This window comes from Eucyclogobius newberryi, unplaced genomic scaffold (genome assembly GCF_026437365.1).
Source record: "Eucyclogobius newberryi isolate DKJ021-1_F unplaced genomic scaffold, fEucNew1.0.hap1 SCAF_5, whole genome shotgun sequence".
NCBI classification, from domain to species: Eukaryota; Metazoa; Chordata; class Actinopteri; order Gobiiformes; family Gobiidae; genus Eucyclogobius; species Eucyclogobius newberryi.
Genome location: NW_027316167.1, coordinates 10,979,456 through 10,991,758, shown reverse-complemented (window position 1 = coordinate 10,991,758; position 12,303 = coordinate 10,979,456). Strand labels below are relative to the sequence as shown.

Sequence of the window (12,303 nt, the reverse complement as noted above, 5' to 3'; positions counted from 1 at the left end):
GCAGCCCCACAGCGCCATCTGGTGGTACAATAAAGTCCCATTCAATTTGAACTAAAGTAAGTGTCTTTTTGAATTTATGGATTTCCGCTTCTGACATTTTGAGATCTTTTTACCATTCAAAAGATATAATATTTTGTTTAAATTGTTAATTGCTATGGCAACCGTCCCAATTTCTCGTCACTTTTAAACTCATGGACAATGAAGGCAAGAAGTGTTGAGTGTAAACAGGTGATGACATAAGCCATTATCAGTAGTTTTAGTTTTTTGTTACACTTTTCTAGAAACTAATACTTAAATATGTGTATTTTATTTTGTTCAAAAAGTATTGCAAATAAAGTACAATGTAACCTTGCTGGTTGCTTTGCTAATAATGCTACTGGAAGCCTCTCACATTTATTTAATTACCGGGGTTTTCATAGTTTATGTTGCTTGTCATCGTATATTGATCATTGTTATCTGAAAAATATAGATATAATATAACTTAAACACATGCCAAAAGACCTTTTATAACAAGTAACAAGAAGTAAATGGATGGATATTGTATTGTCACCTTATTTTAACATTAAAAAATATGTTAAAATAATATGAATGTACAACAGATATAGATGTTTGACTAGTCGACTGAATGAAAAAAAAGTGTTTGGTTTGACCATTTATGGAGAGCAAATAAAGTAAAAACACAAGTACATTCAGCTGCATTTCTTTTAATTACACTGAGGATGCAAAATAACTGATAAACTTATGTTAAAGGAAATACATACACACTGTCTACATGCAGCACTTTCTGATCTGTAAAAATATCTATGACCAAAAGGTGATAAATGTCCTATAAAACCATTTCAGTCCATTTCTTTACAGTGAGCGTTCCAGTGCATGCCGGTCCCTTAGAGGAGCTGTAGGGGGCGCTAGTGTTTGAGGAGGATGGGTCGTTTCAGACACAGTTCGCTGGTCCCGGACTGAATGGGCATCTGGCTCTCCACGTGGAACTGGATCATGTGACCGATGCTGAGGAAGACTTTGTCCCGAGTGCGGACCTAAAACGTACACATGAAAGTGAAGTGTTATGGAGAGAAACACCAGGTGAATGCGTGAACACAGAGCACCGCTGGAGCTACGCACTCTCAAGCTTCAAACTATTGTTGTTATTATTGCCACAGAAGCATTAAAGGTATCGAACTATAACATAAGATCTTCAGTTTACATTTTGTTCAGCGTAAACGGCAATATTGATCTTGAACGGCGTCGTAACGGAAACAGGTTCATTCACTTCCTGTTCAAAACTGTAGAACTGATAAGCCCCGCCTCTTCATAGTGATTAGCCCCGCCTCTTCATAGTGATTAGCCCCGCCTCTTCATAGTGACGTCTCCTTGTAATGGGCAGCAGATTGTACGTGACACTTTAGAACTCAAGTGTCACTCTGAGTCTTAATTTCTAAATAAATAATCACAACTAAGTACAGGGATGTAGGCGGGGATAGGGGGTAGGTGAAAACAAGATTTTTTTCTAAGCACTAGAGCCTCAGATGTAGGACAATACAGGATTAACTCAAACATGCAGGAATCAACCAGAATACACTTCTGAATAAACTAATGATGAAACACTGTTGTAACAAGGTTAAAAGCTCGTTACAGTTAATTTGGTATAATATGTCCCCTTTAAAGCAGTGATTCCTGAGCAGCCACTAAACTTTGCCTCCAGTCCTGATAATGATTTCCAAAATAAGACTACAACTATTTTTTATTGCAACGATTAGCCGGTTAATCGTGGCAGCACTAGTGTACTTATTTTTACATTTCAGTCAAATTATTCTTTCCCCGATTTGAAGAATTCAATGAGGACTTTTCCCCATTCAATAGACAAAACATTTTCCTTTTAATATTTTAATGCTCTGCAGGTGGAGGGCAGTTGCTATAACAAACCCCATCCCCACATCCTCCTGTGACCTTTACAATCAGAATCAGAATAGGATTTATTGGCAATCGTAGAAAAAGATTGAAGTGGAGTCACATCCGGACTGTTTTGAAAACCGAGACGTCTCCAGATGGAATGAGGGATTACATCGACTTGTTTATTGCCAATGTCAGTGAACAAAATACACAAACTAGGAACTTGATTGAGCGATAGAGGCAACATAAAACAATGAACTATAATAAAAGTGTATGGATATTTACAAGTAAGGAGTTATTATAAGCAAGAAATTAACAATTATAACGTTGTGACTGAAATATTTATTAAGGCATACAAATTAGAACTTCCCAGGGGAACATTATCTAAATGATATAAAGAGAAAGAGAAGGTCATTTAAGAGCAATGCACACAATGAACTCCTGCCATGGACAAAATAAATGGATATGTTTGGAGTTTACATTTGGCGGCCATCACAAAGAAATGGATGACTCACACGTCACCAATGATGGAGGACTGGACATAGTAACAAATATTAGACCAATTGACTTAATTTGACAGACTTTGGACTAAGAGGGACTTTTATTATAATTTAAATGTGCCCTGATTTTGTTTATTTAGATGTCTTCTCTCTAGTTGTGTTATGTTTTGTTCTGTTTATTCTTTTAAAAATGTATATTTAATAGAAAAAAATAAACAATATCAAAATAAAGCATGCAAAAAAGATAAGATGTTGACTAAAATACAATAAAAAATACTTTTGACTAAATACTTTAACTAGAATATGAACAAAATGTACAGTATGATCAGAACAATACTGCAAATCTTGGATAAAGTGTTAGTAAACGACAGCAAATATAAAGTGTTCTATGCTCCAGTGGCCGAGGGAAAGTCACTGTTCTTGTGGCTAGGTGGCGCTGTTGGCCTCACCTGTCCGTTGGGGTCGACCAGCAGCAGGTGGCGGACGTTGGCGCCCTCTCTTCCGCTGAGGATGTACTGCCCCGAGGCCGAGCTGCTCTCCCTCACCAGAAAGTCTCCGCTGCAGCTCAGGAGCGCCTCGGCCTGCTCCCGGTCCAGTCTGAAACCAGCAGGACCGGGTCAAACGCGTCCACTAGGGGGCGCAGTGGAGCGGGATCGGGTTTAACGAATTACCTGCCGTGGAACCAGTCTTCATCCTGGACCAAGTCGTTCATTCGACAAACTGTGTCGACCTCAGAACGCTCTGAAAATGACACAAAGCAAGTTATTTACTTCTTTTGACACTTGACTGTATGAGGTTAAGAGTCGGCCATTAATTCAACCGTTTTCACAGCGTATATTATATAAGTATTAAGGCACGAACGGTTTGACTACATCAGGGGTGTCCAAACTTTTTTCACCGAGGGCCACATTTTGAAACTTATATGGAGCAGAGGGCCACAAACAACCCAACAATGTTGAATTAGAAAGTGAATACTTAAAAATGTTGCATTTGTTATTGTTTGTTGAGCATCCACACCTTTAATAATACTCGGGACTTTAATAATAGGTTGTTATCACATAAAAATGCTTGAATTCTTCCAATTTTACAGTAAAAGTACTACTTTTTGTTGTTTGGACCAGCTTAGCAGGAAGCCAGAGGGCCAACAAATATTGGTCTGCGGGCCGCATTTGGCCCCCGGGCCGTAGTTTGGACATGCCTAGACTACATTGTCTGTTTTGAAAGGAATGATTATTGTCTACTGTTGTTGCTGCTACTGGGCCCATTTGAGCTAGTGAGTAAAGTGTGAACATTCACCTCTAGATGGCGCTGTCCTGTCGGTGGTGGAGCAGTTTTCATACAGGGTTCCAGACGGAAAGGGACAAACCTACAGCAACAGAAATGTGAAGACAAAACAATAAATCAACTGTCTTCTTATGGTCTTAGTAGAAGATTCATGTAAAGCACCAGAACAGACCATAGACTGGGGGCAGTGGGGGCTTTTTATTTCATTTGTATTTATTATTATATTATTATTATCTATTTATTTTTTTGACAGGAGGGTTTATTCAAATTAAATACACATTTCACTTGAATGTACTAAACATTTTGCCTATTTTCCCCCAGTTTTACCATTTCTGTAAAGTTTATAATGTTACTTCCTGGTTGGCCATGAGCAGCAGATATGACATAGGTAATACAGGTAATTCCACAACTGTTACCAAGCAACCATACTGTAAAAAAGAGCCAAAATCTAATATTAATATGACCTGATAACACCTTTATTTTGTTTAATCTGTCAGTTGTGTCATTTAAGTGGAAATTGTCTCTGTGTTTCAACCATCACGGAGGGATTCTGTTTAGAACTGGGCTTTAGTTTTAAAAATGTCTTCACCGAACAACGTCATGAGTAGAAAAACATGAAATCCTGTCATATAGACTTTAAGTTGATTCAAAAGCAATACAGAACCATTCTGTCCATCCATAAAATTATCAAGGTGTATTATGGGTAAATTAACCTGTTCAAGGCAGCGAAGGCAAAGAGATGACACATGTGGAGGACATAAACATTGGAACATGACTTGAATGACGTGGATGCAGTTAAAGTCAGTTAAAGGCGCTGCACCTGATCTTCTAAAAAATGTGAAAAACAGAACTTTCCAAACTTATTCTGCACTTCACCAACACAAGCATCTTAATTATTCACAGAAATACATTGGAAAGAGCTTTTCACAACTTTCAGAGGACCAGAGCAGAGTTTTTTTGAGATGCTGACAACACACAGTGGTCTTTTTTTGACTCAAAGAGCTGCTTTTACAATATATCTGACTGTAGTGAGGCAAAACAAACAAAACTGACACTTTATAACATGCTATAAACTGAGTAACCCCCAAAAGACAAAACAGAACAAATAAATAACTACAAATATAAGTATTTAAAAAAACAAAAAAATATAGGAATTCGGAGGAGATAAAGAATTTGGAGGAGATGATTGTTTTAACAAAATAAAATCATAAATAATACACACACAAAACACATAAATCATACATGTTATAGCTGATCATATGTCCTCCTTTCTGTCTTTTTAGCCACACATAGTTGAATAATTGTTCTGCTGATGATACTGATCATCTTAATTAAAGAAAATGAATCAGACGAGTTCAAAGCCAAAAATATTTGCCAATACTGCTAAACAAGGACTGACAAAACTCTATAATGTAGTGCTAGTATGAAATTTCCAGGATTATCTTATCTTATCTTAATGTGTTGGCCTCACCGTTTGCTCAAGCGCGCCTCGTGTCTTGTCCCGTTCGAGCAGTTCCTCTGTCCCAACAGCAGGGGGCGTCATCTCTGGGACCATGTTGTAATAGTCCAGACCTGGTTTTAGTCTTTGGCCGCTCTGTGGTCGTGATCTGGGACTGTCCACTGTCCTGAGCACACGCAACATATGTAGAGTTCACCTTATGTACAATGAAAGCGATCAAACATTTATAGAACTCTAACGCAAAATAATTACTGTATCAACTTATCGTTCAATAAAGTATAAAAAATGGAACAATACATTTTGAGTGTCAATATTTATTGTACGTACATTTTCTTTGCAGCAGTAGGGATGTTTTGGTTATTATTTTGTAATACAATAGGGCCAATAATACAAATATTTAGACAATTGCAATCATTTTGTGGACTCTAAAACACATACGAGAACACATTTTCAGCACAAAAACAGCAGCATTAATGCATTAAAATGTCAAAAAGGAAGCAGCAATTTCAGATTTTTGTCAATAATACACTTTATTCCTAAATATTCTCTCTCTGGAAGGCTTCAGACACCATATTTCAACCTTTATTTGGTTAAAAATGTATATGAATGAACAAAAGAAATAATCGCTGTCTAGTTGACCACTAAAATAATCACTAGTTGCAGCCCTATAATACAATTTGAGTTCATTATTATTCATTTGTTGCAGCTCATGCCTATTAACAATAGTGTACTTTAACAAACTTTTTGGGATGTTTTACTGCTTTATGGTTATTATGTCAGTGCACAGTTTCAATATTGACGTTCATTGCAATATATTTGTAGCAGTAAATGGTGCTCCAAAATGTGTGATTGTGACAGGCTGACTTGTGTTAAAACATGCTGTATTTCAAGTGGATGAAAGTGTGAGCTCTCACCTGTGATTGGTGCTGAGCAGAGGAGAGGACTGGCTGAGGATTTGGTGGAAGCGTGTTTCAAAAGCCTGTCCGATGCTGTTTATGACCTCTGCAGCGCGCCCTTGTGGACACTCCAGGATGTGACACGCTGTGGACAGAAGGGACTCACGTTAAAGACTGTGAAGCTGTGCAGTTGTTTTTGTATTTAAAAAGGTGCACTGTGTAGCTTTTGTCCGTCTCCATGGAGATGTCATTGCTTTGTCTGAAATGTTCTACAGCGTTATTGATATATATCGATACTGACAGAGGAACAGTATCGATACTCCTGCAAAAAATGTAAATACTTAAAATGTATCCAAACAATGCTGTTTAATTTATAATTTTTTTCTTTTATACATAGTTCATATTTTAGGTTTTACGCACATACATTTACTGTTCATATTAGTTCAAGCAGAGGTTGAAAGAAAATAATGATGTCCAACGTACTATCGTTCATAGTTGAGGAGTTTTGATGCATTTTAGTACAAAACTCACTTGTATCGGTATCGGATCGATATTGCGATATTTGCCATAGTATTACTCAGTATCGGCTCAAATAAAAAAATCTGAAGTATCGCCCATCACTACGCAACATGCCATCAAACTTATCCACTTTGCATTTATTCAATTACAGGCTTTGAATTGCAGAAAAAAACATGCTTTGTTTTTATATAGATATGAGTAATTAATGCAATACTGTGGAATATTCCGGGCAAAGCGATAGCATCTCCATGGAAGTAGTAGGCGATGTGCCGTCCGTCCACCAGGAAACGTACTTAGAGCACATTAATAAATATAGGAAGCAGAATACTGTGTGCAAAAAATAATAATAAACAAAGGTTAATTAATTCAATATGTTGTATTTTTGTACTAAAAATACAAGACGTTTGGGCCACACTTTGAATCTCTCGTGGTTCTTTAAGTGCTTCATGTGACACGATGGACTCTCGACGTCATAATGTAAGTAATGTCTCTTGCCTCTGTGATTGTCCTGGTCTTTGGCCACGTAGGCGATGTAGTCGGCCATATCCTGTGGACACAATGAAGACATGAGGGACAGTCGAAGAGTGTCAACTGGACTTCTGGGAGATCGCCATAGAAACTGTACTTTAAGGCCATGTAGGGGTTGTGTTATTGATTGTGTGCGGTGCGGATGGGAATGTGTGTACTGTCTTTATATGTGGATTGTGTCGCTCGTGGTCATAGTGGACGTACAATTGTATTATGTATGTATCTCAAAATCCCTGTGAAAAGTGTTAAAAGCTAAATTTGTGGAGCTAGATTATTGCGTTAAATGACAGTAACTGAACTCAAATGTATTTTATTAAGCATTTTTCAAAACAACTGTGACACATTTGAAGACGAGGAAAAAGACAAGCGCATCCTGTAAAATTAAAATCACACACAAAATAATAAGTAAAATTAGATTAGATAAATTAGATTAGCGTCCGAAAAAAAACAAATTGCAAACTTTTGTGGAATACACTGTACAAAAAAGGTCTCGTTGTTGGATTTGGTCCTTTACAAAAGCTCCTACAGCCGAGACTAACCTGCATAATGTGAACTTATAGACTTAAATTACAGCACTGAATGAAACGCAGTACTATCAATTTATCAATGTTTCTTTCCAAAAGGTCCGTCTTTCTTCAGGAACAAAGTGTAATAAAATCAAGCTTAATCTAAAAGCTGAATCCATCTAATTCAGTTTGTTAATTCGTTTTCACATTTATCTCTTACGTACAGGATGTGAAGAGTGATCTGTGTGCTGCTGGACTATTGGACATGTCCCGCTGGTTTTAACAGGAATTCATTGATTTCTCTCCATGACTGCGTTTGTTGAGCTCATTATAGACTTTTGAGGCCAAGAGGAAGTTTACTATCAGGACAGATAACCCACATTTTTGTCATATGGGCCAGGAAAAGGCACAACAGCGACACAGACAAGAGTAATTGGCTTAACAGTTGTTGCTTTAACGTCATTTAACTACATTTCACAACAACATTTGATATTATGACATCCCTATGTGGGGGTTAACATCAGGGTTTCCATTAACTTACCAAACCAGAATAATAAACCATGAGTTCTTTATGAATTAACTCTTTGTTCAGGCTTTATTAGGGCTAATTAAGGTGCAATTACTCTAAAGTTTCACCAAATCTCTCATTACATGTGCGATTAGATCTACAATTCATATTAATTATTTGTCATATCAAGTTTCCAGGAACAATAAAACCACAGTGGTTCCAGGAAATGTAGAAATCAAAACGTAAGTAAATAAATGTGGTATTTTACATCGCCTAAATCATGTGCAAACTGTGCTCAATCATCACAGACTGCAACGAGATTAGACTTAAACCATTCGCTCAGTTGTTGCCGAGTGACTTTTAATTAACGTTTTGAACACTTGAAAACAGCGCAAAGTTTGTCAATGTAATGGAGTTGGAAGTGAGGGCTAATCCAATAAGAGATGGCTGAAACAAACAGGCTGAAACGACCGAGACGTACCGGGTCGGCCCCAGACGCGAAGGAGATGGACTGCATGGAGTGGTGTGCGATTTTCTGCAAGAGACAAACAGAGGGTCCGATACAAGGTTCAAAGTGCACGTCCGTTACAAGGTTCAAAGTGCACGTCCGTTACAAGGTTCAAAGTGCACGTCCGTTACAAGGTTCAAAGTGCACGTCCGTTACAAGGTTCAAAGTGCACGTCCGTTACAAGGTTCAAAGTGCACGTCCGTTACAAGGTTCAAAGTGCACGTCCGTTACAAGGTTCAAAGTGCACGTCCGTTACAAGGTTCAAAGTGCACGTCCGTTACAAGGTTCAAAGTGCACGTGACAGGTTAAGACAGCGGAAATGGCATCTGTAAGGTAAATATTCATCATAGTTTTGCATCAGTTAAGTGAGAAAACAACGGGAAGCGTAGCCGAATTGTCATTAAAGTGTCATTAATGTACAAAATAATATCATCCAGAACAGTTTACACAGAACGAACGCATTTTTCTGACAGTTTAAAAATGTTGTCTTGTATTTTTCTGTCAAATAATAATAAATCAGACGAGGTTTAGCTCTTGCTGTTTGGCTGCTATAGGTAAAAGTTAGGGCTGAAGGAGTTTTAATTGCAATTTTTCAAACAAGCCTTGTTCCTTCTGTGGGATTCCGTTCAAAGTTCACATTTTAAAGCGTTAACACTTGACAAAAGGCTGAAATCTGAACGGTTAAACTAACATACGTATTTCTGAACATGTTTGTAGAGGTCTAAACTACAGTGTTAGTGGTTTTTGCAAAGGAAATGATGTTCCTTTGACAAACTGTGACTATTCAACTTGTGATTTTGATCCGATTGTGATATATCTCGCAGTCAGTTATACATTTATCATATGGCGGGCAGAGTGACTATGTTTGCAATAAATATTCAAAATCAAAATCCATCTATGTATCGTAAAAAAAAAAACTTTCACGACCACTGACAGTGTTTGTGCTGATGAATTGTAGACTCTTTCTGTGTTACTCTGATCTTTTATCTCATTTCTTGAAGGAAAATAGACAGAAACTTTCCTCTGACGGGTCGAACGACTCATAGAAACAAAATGCAGTTACGTAGTTTTGCTAAAATATTATAAAAATGTTATCAGAGAATAGCACATTTTATAAGTTTATAATTTAACTTCCTGTTTGTAATTGATGACATCACACAAGGGAATTACCCAGCAAACAGTGGGCTAAAACCATCTAATTAGGCCCGAGCCCCAGCAGGGCGGAGGGCCTATTGCTCCCGCAACGCTGCCGAAGGCAGCGTTGCAACTGTCTGACCAAACATGCGGGCGCAGCCCGCATGTTTGGTACCCCGTCGCCCCTGGCAAGTACAGTGAACTAGCCCATGCCGAAGGCATGGATCATGCATACTTACTCCTGCTATGACAGAAATAGTCAACAATTTGTGAATGGGCGTAGCCCATTCACTAATTGTTGACAACAGCAGCGCGAAGCGCTGCATTCCTTCAAAAACCCTCCTGGCATTGTCCCGTACGCGAGAATCCATGCCGCAGGCATGGGCCATGCTTGTATCTGCTCAAATCAATGGAAGTCTATGGGGAGTGGGCGGGGCATCCCGACGGAATAGGGAGTGACGAGCGTGTAAGCGCTCGTAATGATGATTCCACCCCATGGCGGCATCGGGAAGGCTTAGAGCTTTCAAACGATGTATAATTTGTTGTTATAGTGGAAACGGCTATATTGTTTTTGCTAAAAATATTATTATTTTTATTATTTTTCTTGTTCTTCTTCAGCGCTTTGATCTCTAATTTGACCCCCTGAACATGCTCAAAAACTCACCAAACTTTGCCCAAAATTCAGAATCGGCGAAAAATTTTATTTTTTCTGGGCCATTTTTTTTTTCGTTAAAAAATGGCGCGACAGCGCCACCGACAAAAGTCAAAATACATTGCGCCTATGGGAGACGCCCCGAGGTCAACTTTGGCGTAAAGCTACGAAATTCGGGACACGCATTCCTCTCGTGAGGATAAACAAAAAAAATCATTGTGGCCACGCCCCCAAACTTACCCTATGGCCGCCATCTTCCTTTGAAAATGAAAACAAGCTGAGTTAGCCATTTTGTTTACGTCAAACTTTGACGAACTCCTCCTAGGGCGTTTTGCCCACCGACTTCAAAATCGGCGTACGTCCTCTGGACAAGTGGGGCATCTAAAGTTATTCAATTTTTTGAGATACCTTTTACGGTCTGTGTGCGGCGCAGCCGCAAAGTTGGACAACTTATTTTGGAATATTGCAGGTCTAAAAATTGCTCCCATTTGATCAAAACCAGTCCGATTAGGACCAAATTTGAATCAGTTGTTAAACTTTCTAGTTTGGACCAGTTTAGGCTGACAAAATTGAAATGGCAGTGATAGCGCCCCCTACAGAGTGACCTTTAAATTAACATTGAAGGTCAAAAATTAGTTTTACCAAAATTGTCTAAACTTTACCCAAAATTCTATTTTGCCGTCCCGATCACAAAAGCCAATCACAAAAATGCCTAAATTTTTACGCCGTAGTCGTAGCGATGACAGAAACCTCCCATGTTATCCCTATGGGAAAACCACAAAATCTCTCAAATTACCACATTTTTATGTTTTACACTTTAACGAAGTCCTCCTAGTGCGTTTTGCCCACCAACCTCAAAATCGGTGTACGTCCTCTAGACAAGTGGTGTATCTAAAGTTATCCAAATTTTAAGGATAACTTTTACGGTCTTTGTGCGACGGAGCCGCAAACGTTTCCCAGAATTCTGACTATTTGGCCTTCAGAGTGGCCTATAAACAATAGAGTTTTTCCAAATGACATGATATTTTGAACAAAATTCTAATTTGCCATCCTGATCATAAAAGTATGAGAGCCAAAGTCATATTTTGTACGGCGTAACCGTAGCGTTGACAGAAACATCCCATGTTATCCTTATGGGAAAATCGTAGAATCGCTCAAATCACCACATTTTTACGCTTCACACTTTAACAAACTCCTCCTAGGGCGATTGTCCGATCAAGTTCATATTTGGAGAATATCATCTACACAAGCGGGGCATCAAAACTTACCCATATTTTGATTCTAAGTGCTACGGTCTCTGTGTGGCAGACCCGCAAATATATGTCAGAAATGGGAAAACAGCGAAATCTCTAAAATCACCACATTTTTACGCTTCACATTTTAACGAACTCCTCCTAGGCCGATTGCCCGATCAAACTCATATTTGGGGAAAATCATCTACACAAAGGGGGCATCAAAAGTTATCCATATTTTGATTTTAAGTGGTACGGTCTCTGTGCCGTGGAGCTGCAAATATACTGTCACAAATGGGAAAAACGCCAAATCCTTGAAATGTTCACATTTACGCTTCACACTTTAACAAACTCCTCCGTGGGCAATAGCTCGATCAAGCTTTACTTTGGGAAATATCATCTACACAAGCGGGGCATCAAAAGTTATCCATATTTTTATTCCAAGTGCTACGGTCTCTGTGCGGCGGCGCAGCAAATTTGACTGACACTTGTGTTCATTTGCACTGGATTGGCCATGTCCAATGTGTCGCCGTCTGTCAAGTTCTTTTTTTATTCAACACACAATAAGGGCGCCATCTTTATCAAGTCGAAAGCGCAGAGTCGGAAGGCCGGCGGCCCGCGAGGGCCGTTGGATGCCGCTTGCGGCTTTAATTTATCTTTTATTTGACAAATGAAAGTAAATGAGAGCAA

The 12,303-nt window shown here is 38.7% G+C and overlaps 1 protein-coding gene across 1 annotated transcript in view; it reads right to left on the bottom strand.

Moving 5' to 3' along the window:
* Positions 1-719: 719 nt before the first annotated feature.
* Positions 720-12,303, bottom strand: part of LOC140380978 (SHC-transforming protein 1-like) — a 170,981-nt gene continuing 159,397 nt past the window's right edge. The window contains exons 7-14 of the mRNA XM_072464975.1: positions 8,569-8,622; positions 7,041-7,092; positions 6,045-6,171; positions 5,143-5,296; positions 3,684-3,753; positions 3,059-3,128; positions 2,837-2,984; positions 720-1,034 (exon numbers count right to left, since the gene is read on the bottom strand). Of these exons, the coding sequence (XP_072321076.1) occupies positions 906-1,034; positions 2,837-2,984; positions 3,059-3,128; positions 3,684-3,753; positions 5,143-5,296; positions 6,045-6,171; positions 7,041-7,092; positions 8,569-8,622 (804 nt within the window). The 3' untranslated portion in view covers positions 720-905. The remainder of the gene's footprint in view (positions 1,035-2,836; positions 2,985-3,058; positions 3,129-3,683; positions 3,754-5,142; positions 5,297-6,044; positions 6,172-7,040; positions 7,093-8,568; positions 8,623-12,303) is intronic.